This window comes from Quercus robur, chromosome 9, assembly GCF_932294415.1.
Source record: "Quercus robur chromosome 9, dhQueRobu3.1, whole genome shotgun sequence".
NCBI classification, from domain to species: domain Eukaryota; kingdom Viridiplantae; phylum Streptophyta; class Magnoliopsida; order Fagales; family Fagaceae; genus Quercus; species Quercus robur.
This window is the reverse complement of record NC_065542.1, coordinates 45,030,057-45,042,127: the sequence shown is the minus strand read 5'-3', so window position 1 is coordinate 45,042,127 and position 12,071 is coordinate 45,030,057. Positions and strand designations below refer to the sequence as shown.

The following is a 12,071-nucleotide window of genomic DNA, read 5'->3' as shown; positions in this document are numbered from 1 at the left end:
AAAAAACTGTTACCAAACATAACTTAAAATTTTTTCTATCATCCCACTTTTATTTCCTCCCACCATTTTTTATCCTCCCACTTTTCCACCCACCCAACCAAAAGGACTTTGAATAAATACTTTTACATTTTTAACCTTAATATTTGAACTTTTTTTTTTTTTGAGGAACAATATTTGAACTTTTTAAATAGTTAGATTTGAGAATACTCTGGGCATCCAAAAGTAGGAATCCAAATAAAGGAAACCCTTTAAATAGTAATATAGATATAGATTTGGTTTTTTTTTTTGGGATAAACTTAAGAGTGTTATTTTATTTTATTTTTATAGTAAAAAAAAACAACAATTGTTGGGTTGTTTAACTTGTTTTTCTATTTAAAAAAAACACTAGACATAAAATTGTTTTGAATAAGTGGGTTAGTGGAAGAGTGATCTTATTTCGTAGGAAAACATTTTTGTTTAAAAATCCATTCAAAACTGGAGAAGCCCTTAAATAGTTTGAATAAATAGGTTAGTGGGAGAGTGATTCTACCTTAATAGGAAATGTTTTGGGTAAGAGTTAGCTACAGTATTATCCTCATATTTTGTTTTTGCTTGAACTTCAAGCGTAGAAGTAGAAGTAGTTTTGAACTAGTGAAAGTCTGTTCTGAAAAGAGAAGCTCTTTAAAGAGCAGAAGTATAGAAGCTATAAATATATCATGAAACAGGCAGCACAACCACGTAGCATTTTGAATTACTAAACGGAGAAAGATGAAGAAGAAGAGAATGAGAAACAAGAAAAACATTTCAGGTACACAATCTCCATCAATTCACTTTCCCTTTTCCCATTCCATGTAGAAAATATTATTAACATGTTGTTATTTATTTCAAAATTCCGTTTCAGTTAAAGCTCATAAGAAAAGGAAACATGGTATTAGGGATAGGGAAAAAGTAGCACAAAACGTGAGTCCAGTTGTTGAGAAGTATTGGTTTCAAAGGTACAATCTCTTCTCCAAATACGACGAGGGTATCAAAATGGATGAGGAAGGATGGTATTCCGTTACGCCCGAACAGATTGCGATTCGACACGCACTGAGGTGTGTCACTGCCACTGCCAAACCCAATCCGGTTGTTATCGATTGCTTTGCTGGGGTTGGTGGCAATGCCATTCAGTTTGCTAGAATGTGCTGTTCTGTTGTTGCCATTGACATTGATCCTAAAAAACTTGAATTGGCCATTAACAATGCCAAAATTTATGGGGTCCAACATTGTATCGATTTCATAGTTGGGGACTTCTTCCAACTCGCCCCGTCGTTGAAGGTAATTGTTAATTATTGAAAATTTTGTTTGAAAATGGTTTCGTTTCATGTGGGTTGATTTGCTGATTATAGCTTTTACTTTGTGTTAGTTCGCGTTTGCTTCAATTTATGCTTTCATGACTTCAATTGGCTCTTGGCCTCAAATGGTTCCTGTTGAATTTTGAACTAAACACAGGAATTGAAATGAAATCAAAGGCTAAGTTGCTTAGAAGCACAAGAATGGGAATTCAACTCTTCGAGAGCACTCTCTTGGAAACTTGCACTTAGGCTAAAAACTGTATTTTCATCTAAAATTGAGTTACAAGTACAGCAATGGGCTATTCACAAACATGTGATCTTTAAAAACTAATTGGACTATTAAACTCAACTACAGCTGCTGGTACAATAGGCTGCGCGTGCTGGTTCTAAAGTACTGCACTAAGGCTGCTTGATGCACAATGCTTAGACCTGATGCTGCATAACCTGCTGTTGCTACTTGCAGCAAACTTCAACATCATGCTAAGGCATGAAGTTACTGCATCACTAATTTTATTACTCTTAAACTGTCATTTTTAAATTACAAATCTACCCTCACAAATGGCACAAATGAAAAAATTAGACAAGTGGGTTAAACGATATATTTTAACACAAGATCAGATACTTTTACTTATCAAAAATAGCACATATTTGTTTTGGTCCATATATATCATGCCTAGTTGTTTTGATTAGTGCATGATCGGATGAAATTTTAAAATTTTAAGAATATGGATCAGGATGCTTGACAGTGGGTAACTAAATGGAATCTTATTATCTTTTTCTATTTCGTTTCTTGTTCATAAAACCTACTTCATTGATGAAATTTTTAGGCAAGTTGGGTTGTGAACACAGGCCTTGCTAAGGTCAGTTTAGGTTGGTTCATAGGCAAAGTTTTTACATAGGGTAAAACTAGGTATTGTCTATATTTATGTTCTCCAATTAAATTCAATCATACAACTTATTGGCCAATGCAACACAACCATGTGGCCAATGCACTTCCTTGTTTGTGATTGCAGCTTCCAAGGCCACATGATTGAATTTAATTGGAGAACCTAGGATATAACGCCTAAGAAAATTGAACTTAAGTTTTACCTTTTTATATATTGAACTTGTTCCAAGCTTATCCAATACTTGTTAGGGAAAAAAAGTTGATTGAGAATACAAAATGTGAAAGGCGGGGATACTTAAAAAACAGATGCTTACTTTCCTTGTTCTTAATTACTTTCATTTTAGTGACCCATTATAAGGACTAGGGTGTGGTAATACTAAATGGTATTCCTATGTCTTTGGCATGTTATTGTGAGAAGCTTACTCTAGTGATGGGACTTTAACTCTTCAACTATTCGGTAGTTTTTCACTCGTTTAGAGCTCTCTTGGGAAGTGGAGCAAATATTATGTGGTGTATTGTGAATATTAGACAGTGCATTGGTGAATTTTCCCTAGTATATTTTCATCAAGATTTAAGAAGTCTACTATTGGGGCAAAGGTTGCATGTCCATGTGAAATTTTGGGATTGATATGTTTTTGTGCAGTGGGACTGGAAATAAAGAATATTTAAAGGACCAAGTATTTTTGCACCAATTAATTGGCATACGCTTAGCTTTTCTTGTTGGTTTCCATCAGTAGATGTGAAAATTATACTATTTTAAAGGGATTCTAAGGCTTGTTTTTAAGAACTGATACTTTTTCTTTTTTAAGTGACAATTTATTTAAATAAGTAAACAAGGGGAGGTCAGTTAACTTAAAGTACACTGGCGGTATACTAAAGGAACCACCTTAGAAATTTTAAAATTAATAATAAAGATAGAGAACTTGTAGTAACTTCTTTTTTACAAGGATAGGCTGCTGTATCAACAGAGTTGAAAAAAGTGCTTTTAAGACAATATAAAAGGATGATGAAATTTGAATTTAGTCTATGAAGTTATCTCTAACAAAATTTTAGTGTAATCAATTGTGCATTAATAAGTGGAAAATCTCTCTATAAATACACTGCACTTGTCAAATATATTTGCTGTTGCCTTTTATTGGAAGCATTTTAGAATCTAACAAAATCTACATAATATGATATTAGAACCTGATTTAGTTATCAAGTTGAGGTAGTAAATTAAACTATAATTACATGTTTGATAATGTTGTATTAAAGTTAATAATTTAACTTGAGATGGAAAATATTCTTCTTTTAATATTGTTTAGTTTAATATTCTAATTATTTCTGCTTCTTTTTTTTAGGGGGACATAGTGTTTTTAGCACCACCATGGGGAGGTCCATCATACAAAAGTATTGAAAATTTTACACTTGATTTTCTCAAGCCAAGAAATGGGTATGTGGTAGATGTGTTTGTTTCCCAAATATAAGCAGATTATAAATTTATTTTGGTTAGTCCAGAGAATAGGGTGCTAATATATTAGTATGTCTTAAGAAATAAAAATAGGAAGTTTCTTATTATATGTGTGGCTTTTCCTCTTTCATTCTGGTCAATGTTGAACTTGAGTTTCATCTTTCAGTTACTTTGACTTTAATTTATAAAAACTTAACATTGTTTCGTGCAAGAAAAAAGAAAAAAAAAAGATATATATAATTAAGAAGAAATCACTACTAAGTTATGTTTAGTTTACTTCTTGTTGGTGTTATGAAAATAAAGTAATCAATATAGCATTCTCCCATCCGGATACCCTTTTGGTGCCACTAGTTAACCTGATTAGGAATTTTGCTAACTTCAAAGATTTGATGAAGCTAAAATCCTAAACTTTGTCTGGAAGCCTTTATGTCATATTCTTGTTCATTCAATTATTGAAACATTTGTTTGGGAAAGGGCTCTACATTCTCATCAGGGAATTTTCATCTGACCTCAATCTAAACTTCATGTGAGGACACCATCAAAATGTAACTTCAAGGTTGGAATGTTTATGGTGTATTCTTGTTAAGTAAATGTAAAAACTTACTTGAACTTTAGTCGAATTAAGGAATTTTAGTTTCTTAACAGGTCTAGGTAAAGTCATTGGCTATTTATCTTAGTAACTGAAGATGGTTCTTTCAGACTGAGTATTTTACAGACTTTACCTATTTTTTTGCTTTACTTGAGTAAAATTGTGTTTGTGTTTTGCATAAATTTTGCAAAATTTGGAAACATTATTTAATAAGAGGTTCACTAATATTATTGATTATCTGATAAACAATCCTTTTTTTTTTTTTTGGGGTTGCATTTAGAGCAGCGTCAAATTTCCATTTACAGTTGCAATTCCTGACTCTAAGCATAAATATTGTAGTTTATGTATACTAAATGGACCTTATGCATGCTATTAGTGGTTAGGAATCTCAATCTTCCTAGTGAGATCTAGCCTTGATGATCAAAGATACACTTCTTCTTTTCCTGACTTGTCATGCATTTGCATATTCAGTTTCTTGTTGAATATGCATAACAGTATAGGAAGTAGAAGTAGAGAGAGTATTGCCTTCAACGAGTAGCTCTTGTACAGGATTTCCAACTTCTGTACTTTCATTTTGCCAAACTTCCACCAGAACTTTAATAAAAAGGAAATGTTTGATAACATATATCTTAAACTAAAAAGAAAAGAAGACAATAAATGAAATTCATGATAATAAGGTGACAGACTTTTCTGGCTTTTCTAGTTTCAATTACCATAGCCTTGCGCCAAAGGAGATTATGCTCTTGCTTGTCTTTATTATGGAATCTTGTGCATAGTGATTAATATATGCAAGCAACTGTGAACCAATGTCCTGCAGGTAAATTTGTATGCTCAGAAACCCATATAGATATATGATCCATGCTAGTTGGCTAACTTTGCAAAAAATGATGGTTCGACAATGTAGTGTTAGTTTTTGGCAATATGGTGTCAAATTGCTTGATCACATGGATTTTTGGCCTACTAGATGTTCTTTATGATAGCAGTCAACTCATATTTTAATCAATTGTTGTCAATATGTCATACATCCTAGTAAGTGATTGATAAGCTTTTAAAAAATCATGGTGCCTGAGCTCCCCAAGCATCCATAACATCTTTGCTCATGCTTTCACTCTATTACTTACTCTCTAGTACAAGTAATAGTGATTTCGGTTGACAAGGATATTCATCTGCTACACTTGGCTTAATTACTGATATGTATACCTGCAGCCACAGTAGGGAAGACATGATTGGATTACATTATGTGCCTTTGACACAAAGTAGTCTATAAGAAACTATGGTACGTTGCCTTCTAGGCATGAGGATAAATTGCTTAGCCTATTAGGGGTGAAAAGCCCTTGGATTACTCAGTAACTGGTTCTAGCGGGTGGGGTCAATTGCCCGTAGGAGTTTGATTAACAGTGAGAATTGTTGTACAGTATGCTCTGCGACGTGCAACTAATCTGAGTGAAGTTCTCCTATGTCAAAAAAAAAAAAAAAAAAACTGTGGTACATTGTTGCTGTAGTTAGTCTATGTGATACATAGTCTTAGAAATAAAATATCTTCTTTGTATTCATTGCACATAAACCGTTGGATTCACGACTTCTTGTTTTATATGTTTCTAATTTGATGGATATATTGTCTCATTTAGTCATTTTATAACATGTGTATCTTTTCGTTATTATTGATAGACAAGTTTTCAAAATGCTGCTAAAATTTCTAGCTATCACAAACTACTGATGCATAACATGCTAACGAATCTTTGCCCTTAATTTCCAACATTTTCAATTGTGAAAATATTTCAAATGAACATAATGTTAGGTTCAGGGAAAATATGAAAAATGCCCTCCGTATACTTTTGGTTAACTGAAATATCAATTTTTGGGAACTCTTGAATAGGTAATTGTCATAATTATAATTGATCCCTACATTGCATGCAGTTTTTCAATTCAATACTCAAAATCTGATTCCCTTGTTCTTGTCCTTTTTTCTTCTTTTAGTTTATATATTTGTTTACCTGCTGATTTGCAAGCACCTATGTGCAGCTTCACCATATTTCAATTTGCTCAAACAATAACACCTAACATCATTATGTTCTTACCTCGGAATGTGGACTTGCAACAAGTGGAAGAACTTTCTTGGTTGTCTTCTCCTCCTCTAGAAGTTGAGGTACGAAATCCTTTACATACTAGACTTGTGTGAGATGGTAAATATCTATAGTAAATATCCCACTGTCTTCTTGCAACTCTTATTGTCATTTCCTTTATTTATGCGCGAGTGAGAGAGACTGCACTTCTACTTATAAGATTTACGGTCCAATTGAAATGACATTGCGATTCTTCACATGTTACAATCAATTCCACATCTGCAGATTGAAGAAAATTTTTTGCAAAACAATGTAAAGGGTGTAACCGCGTACTTTGGAGGTGCAGCATGCCATTAACTTGGGTAGAGTATTCTCTCTGTCATAGCCTTCTATATTTTAAAAGAAAATCCACTGGTTTTGTTTTATCCATGTTGATTTGTAATGTTTTATTAAAAACTTAAACTTTTCAATTATATCCACCTTTTGTCTTTTCCATTTTTGTCTAATCGGTCTAGTGACAAATTGAAGGTCTTATGGACCAAGAGGGGGAGGGGGCTGGGGAGATATGATTAAACTCTTTTTTGGGGGTTAAATTACACTATTAATGCTTTGGAATCTTGTCTTATCTTCCAATTGCATTAGATCTCTCTCTCTCTTTCACACTTTTTTTGATAATTAATAAGAATAGTATTAATCAAGAAGAAAAAACGAATAAAGCAAATACAAGGTGCTCATTATGGTGAACACAAGAAAAAGCAACAAACAACAACAAAGATAGAAAAAGCAACTTAAGGGACAATTCCAAGGGAAGAAAGAAACCTATGAAGCATGGGTGCGTTTCCGGATTCAGGTGCAGGTGCAGGTGCGGGACTCGGCAATTTTGAAAAAGTAGGGTGTGAGTGCGGCGATTAAAAAATTATTAAAAATATTTTTATATAGTGAACTTAATATTTTTTATATAAAAAAATTCAAATAAAGGGGTAGAGTTTATTATTAAAAAAAAATTATTTATGATTTGTTTTAATAAAATCAATATTTTTGGTAATTGTAAACAAAAAACCACATTTCAAGAAGGTTCTTTTACTCCTTTTCCAATTCCCAGGCCTACCCACTTGAAATAATGACTTTCTCACCTATTTAATTTATATTCTTTTGTTATATACCTTTATCCTTCTTCCTCACCTCTTCTAAGTTCTAACCATTTCTTTGTGTCTTCTCATCTACTTTTTTTCCCTCTCACATGACCACATGAAGCAGAAGAATGGCGGCCAGTGGCCATATTGGCTTGTTTCGGTGGCCATATTGGCCTGTTTCGGCTGGAATTGGATCATTTCGGCCGAAATCGGCGCAAATCGAAAAAAGAAGAAGAGGAGAATCGGTGCATCAGACGCCGGACGTCGCGTCGACTAGTCTGGTGCGGGTGAGACGGCTTTGGAGCCGCACCCGTGCTTTCTTGAAAGAAACTCAATGATGGAAGAACAATTCGAAAAACCCCAGCACCTAGACTAATCAAAAAGAGTTCTCTAGCTAGAGTTTGTAACTGAACAAGTGATTTCTCTTTAGCCTAAAAGAAGCACCGATTTCTTTCCATCCAAACAACTTCACATCAAACAATTAGGAACCATATTCCATATGTTTGAATTAAATTTCCCTAGCCAATAACTCCAACAAAACACCAAGCTCTCCCCAAAACCTGGCATGACCCATTGGATCCCGAATACTTGTAACATTTGCACCCACAACGAGTGAGCTACTGGACAATGTAGGAGAAAATGATCTATAGATTTCTCATTATAACAGCAAATACAACACCGATTCTCCAAAGAGAGACCTTGGAGCATCAGATTATCCAAGTTAAGTATCCGACCATGAGCTGCTGTCCACATGAAGAAATCCACCATTTTAACAACCTTAACTTTCAAATACCATTCCAAGGGAAACTAGGGATAGAAGCACCCTAGATCTTATTGTAATAGGACCAAATATCAAACTTACCATTTCCATTAAGACACCAATGGGAACTATCACACCCAACACCCCTAGGAATCCGAGCTTGAATGAAATCAAGGAATGAGAAGGAAGCTTCTAATTCCCTATCGTTAAAGTCCCTATAAAATCTCAAATTCCAAATTCTATCATTTCCACCCTCCTAATGACACAATACATTTGAAATGCAAGCTTCCTTGTCATTTGAACACGCATATAACTGAGGATAGAGCATTTTAAGTGAGATATCCCTAACCCACCTATCATGCCAAAAAAGAATATGAGAGCCATCACCCACCACTAGGGCCAAATGTTTGGAGAATCTCTTTCAACTTTCATTAATACCACGCCAAAGACCGCACCCGTGGTCCCTTCTGCAGACTTTAGTATTCCACCTCCCTTGACCCTCTCCATATTTAGCGGCAACAACCCTCCGCCAGATGGTTTCTTTCTTGTCTAAACCTCCATAACCATTTTCCTAATAGGGCTTGATTGAAATGCACTAACTTCCTAATCCCTAAACCACTCATCTCTAAAGGTGAACACACCTTCTCCCAAGACACCGAAGAATATTTGAAACACTCCATTTATATAGGACTTTTCTAAGGTTTTTCTAGCAGGGATACAGACTTACCAAGTGTGTTGGGTCAATTTTTTGAAAATTATCCTTGGTTTTTCTAAAAGTAGGAAACAGACTCCCCAACCCATTTAGTATTATTCATTTATTGATCTTTTCTCAAATTTAGTCTTAGTGTGTGTTTGGCATCAACATGTTTAGCTTTTTGCTGAAAAATGTGCTAAAATATACTTGTACAGTTGTACCTTGGAATCTAAAGAGCCTAAACCAGTTTAAAACTGAATTGAATTGTGTTAAGTCTTGGAGAATGCATTTGATTGAAAATATGTGAAGTCTTGGAAAACTCTTGAGATCCTTTTGTTGCTAGACATGCTTTTGGCCTTGATTTTAATTTTGTATAGTATGATATGGCAAGTATCTTTCACTCAAAGTGACAAGTCGCAGGTTTGAATTTTGTAATCAGCTTCTCCAATGGATTGAGAGTAAGGCTACTTAGCATGATCTCTCCCAAACCCCCCAACCCTGAAAAAGTGGGAGTTATGTAGGCTGACTTTTTTTTATTTTTATTTTTTTAAACTTAGTTTTTATTTATAGCTTAATTGCTTTATTTTTATGATGTAGGATGGAATATGGAGGATAATTTTTAAGGTCCGTTAATTATTGAATTTTCATGTAATTTTAGGCTCATGGTTATTATTTTGTGCATTGGATATGCCCCTTTTTATAGCTTAATTGCTTTATTTTATGATGTAGGGCTGAATTGGGGGATAATTTTTAAGGTATGTTAATTTTTTAATTCTCATGTAATTTTCATAATTTTAGGTTTATGGTTATTATTTCTTTGATTTTTGGTGTATTTAATGGTTTTCTAGTCAAATTAGGGTCCTATTATGGTAGGGTATCAATTAGAATCTTTTTTAGAATATTTTTACTTGAGAAATAAGTTTTCTAGTTCTTTGAAATAGGCCTACAATATGTAAAATGAAAATTAGAACTTGAATATTAATAATATTTTCCAAAGAGTTTTTTCTATTTTTTGGTGGATTTCAAGCTTTTTCTTGTGGTTTCAAGGAACCCTTTATGAATTTAAGGGTTTCGTTAAGTTAAAACGAGGTCTAGCTCTCATATCATGCTTTTAGTTCTGTGTCAATTGGTATTAGAACTTGTTAGCATCTTGATACCTATCCTATTGCGTTTCCGTTCTGCGTCAATTGGTATCAAAGCTTGTTAGCATCTTGTTATGGCAAAAGGTGATGACAAAAGCAACCACCCTATTAACAATAATTATGGGGTGCAGGCCTTCAAGGCAGCAATTCAAGCTCATGATGAGAGGATGGCTCGTGGATTTCGGGAGGTTTGCAAATTTAAGTTGTTCTCTATGCGTGTACTTTGAACTTATGTTTGGTTAAAGTTGTTTTTTAGGCCGTTCATGGTGTTGTGTGGTGATTGATGAAATCTTGGGAAATTGCTGTCATTTGAAAAGATTTTGCATTTGTCTATGATATAGCACCCTGTACCACATAAGATGCTCAATATTACCAAGCAAATAATGCACACATAAATCTTTGGCTTTGGCATTATAAAATACATCCGTAACAAATTCAACTGAAAAAAATTTATATAATTATCATTCAACAAGCATCCATATTAAAGAAAAAATTAAAAGTCTTCATGGTTTCGGTCTAGTATTGATCAATTTGTTTTGGAAATTATTGAATACAAAGCATGATTCAGTGGCGAGACCTACACCTTCGAACATCTCGGTAGGACTCACTGACCGGCATTTCAAGATTTCTTTAAGTGTCCATGTTGCTGTGATGGTGGTGGACACAGCGGGCAATCTCTTTGAGTGTTGAGTAAATACCTTTTGAATCTTGTTTTGAGTGGCTGTCACTTGTTACCAAAATGCAAAAATGGTTGTTGCTCTTGGTATATATATAAAAAAAAAAAAAAAAAAAAAAAAAAAAAGGACTTGAGGATAGGGATGAGGATTGGATAGTTGTAGGGCCTATTTTTGAGGGTGAGGGAGGAGCATGAACGTGAACATAAACAATTAACTGGGAGCAGGTTTTTTTTTTTTTTTGTTCATAAAAAAAATTTAAAAGTAACGTGAGATTAGAGTAAGAAACTGCAAATTAAAAAAAAAATGGATTTAAAAAAAAAATGTTAAAACGGCTCTTTGATTTGGGTTTGAATACCAAAGAAGATTGTGTTAACAATAAGGATAGCTGTTGCGGGGATATAGTTTATGGGTAACCTATTGGTAAAGCACGATTTCTTTCATGATATTCATAAGGATTATAGATTTCATGAAAGAATTACAAAATTTAATGGATATTTTTATAAGGAAGATTTTGTTGATTGGATACTTGATTTGGAGGATTTCTTTGATTATATGGATGTTCTTGATGAGAGAAAGGTTAAACTTGCTTTGTATAAACTTAGTTAGTATGCCTTAGATTAGTGGGAACAAAAACAATTTCATAGAATCCAACGAGGTAAAGACAAAATTCTTTCCTAACTAGGGATGAAAAAGATGCTTGCAATTGAATTTTTGTCTTGAATTATGATGTAATTTTGTCATATACATAGAAAGATTATTTATTGAAAAATTAAGACTTAGAATTATATTGATTAACTCTGCATTCAACCATCAAGAAGAGAACATTGGGAATCAACAATATAAACCAATTTTTGAGGAAAATCTTGAAGTACTTGAAAAATATCAAGTCTTACAACAGATTTGACGAATTGAAGCATGAAGATAATACTTTCTCAAGAAATTAATGAAGAGGCAAAGAGAAGAAAACTCAGTTAATTGAGGAGAATGTCAAAGATTATAAGATGTGGAAGATCCAATTGAAGTCAAATGTGATGGTGAGCCCATAACCCAAAACTCCCAAGATCCAATTGATTTTCTAAAGACCACTACACTCAATATATTGATTTTTTAGTAGTAGAAAATTTTGATTTTGTCTTCAATTCATTTTTAATTGAAGTTTTAAATAAATGGAAGGCCAATGAGAAGAAATTTTATGCTACAATATCTTAAGGATAAGAGTTTCAAAGTTGGATTAAGTAATTGAAGTATTTGAAATATATGTTTATTTGAAGAGGAAGGTTTCAATTTTCAAACGAAAACTCAAAGGCAAGTTTCATTCAAATGAAGGGGTCTGATGTAGGAAAAAATATGAGGAATAATATTTA

General features: G+C 33.5%; 1 protein-coding gene across 14 annotated transcripts; it reads left to right on the top strand.

The window, feature by feature from the left end:
• Positions 1–597: 597 nt before the first annotated feature.
• LOC126698623 (uncharacterized) lies at positions 598–10,363 on the top strand. 14 transcript variants are annotated; one of them, XR_007646534.1, is made up of 9 exons: positions 598–787; positions 881–1,296; positions 3,540–3,631; positions 6,261–6,384; positions 6,587–6,663; positions 9,328–9,346; positions 9,486–9,512; positions 9,618–9,643; positions 10,162–10,363. XR_007646534.1 is itself a non-coding variant. In XM_050395979.1 (7 exons), the coding sequence occupies exons 1-5, from the start codon at positions 748–750 to the stop codon at positions 6,656–6,658; spliced, it is 744 nt and encodes a 247-aa protein (XP_050251936.1). In that variant the 5' UTR covers positions 599–747; the 3' UTR covers positions 6,659–6,663; positions 9,618–9,643; positions 10,162–10,363. The 14 variants fall into 14 exon arrangements, 4 of the variants coding, with proteins under 4 accessions (XP_050251936.1, XP_050251941.1, XP_050251937.1 ...); XR_007646533.1 differs by having other exon boundaries at positions 599–787; positions 9,328–9,400; XR_007646531.1 differs by having other exon boundaries at positions 599–787; positions 9,328–9,405.
• The last annotated feature ends 1,708 nt before the right edge of the window (positions 10,364–12,071 follow it).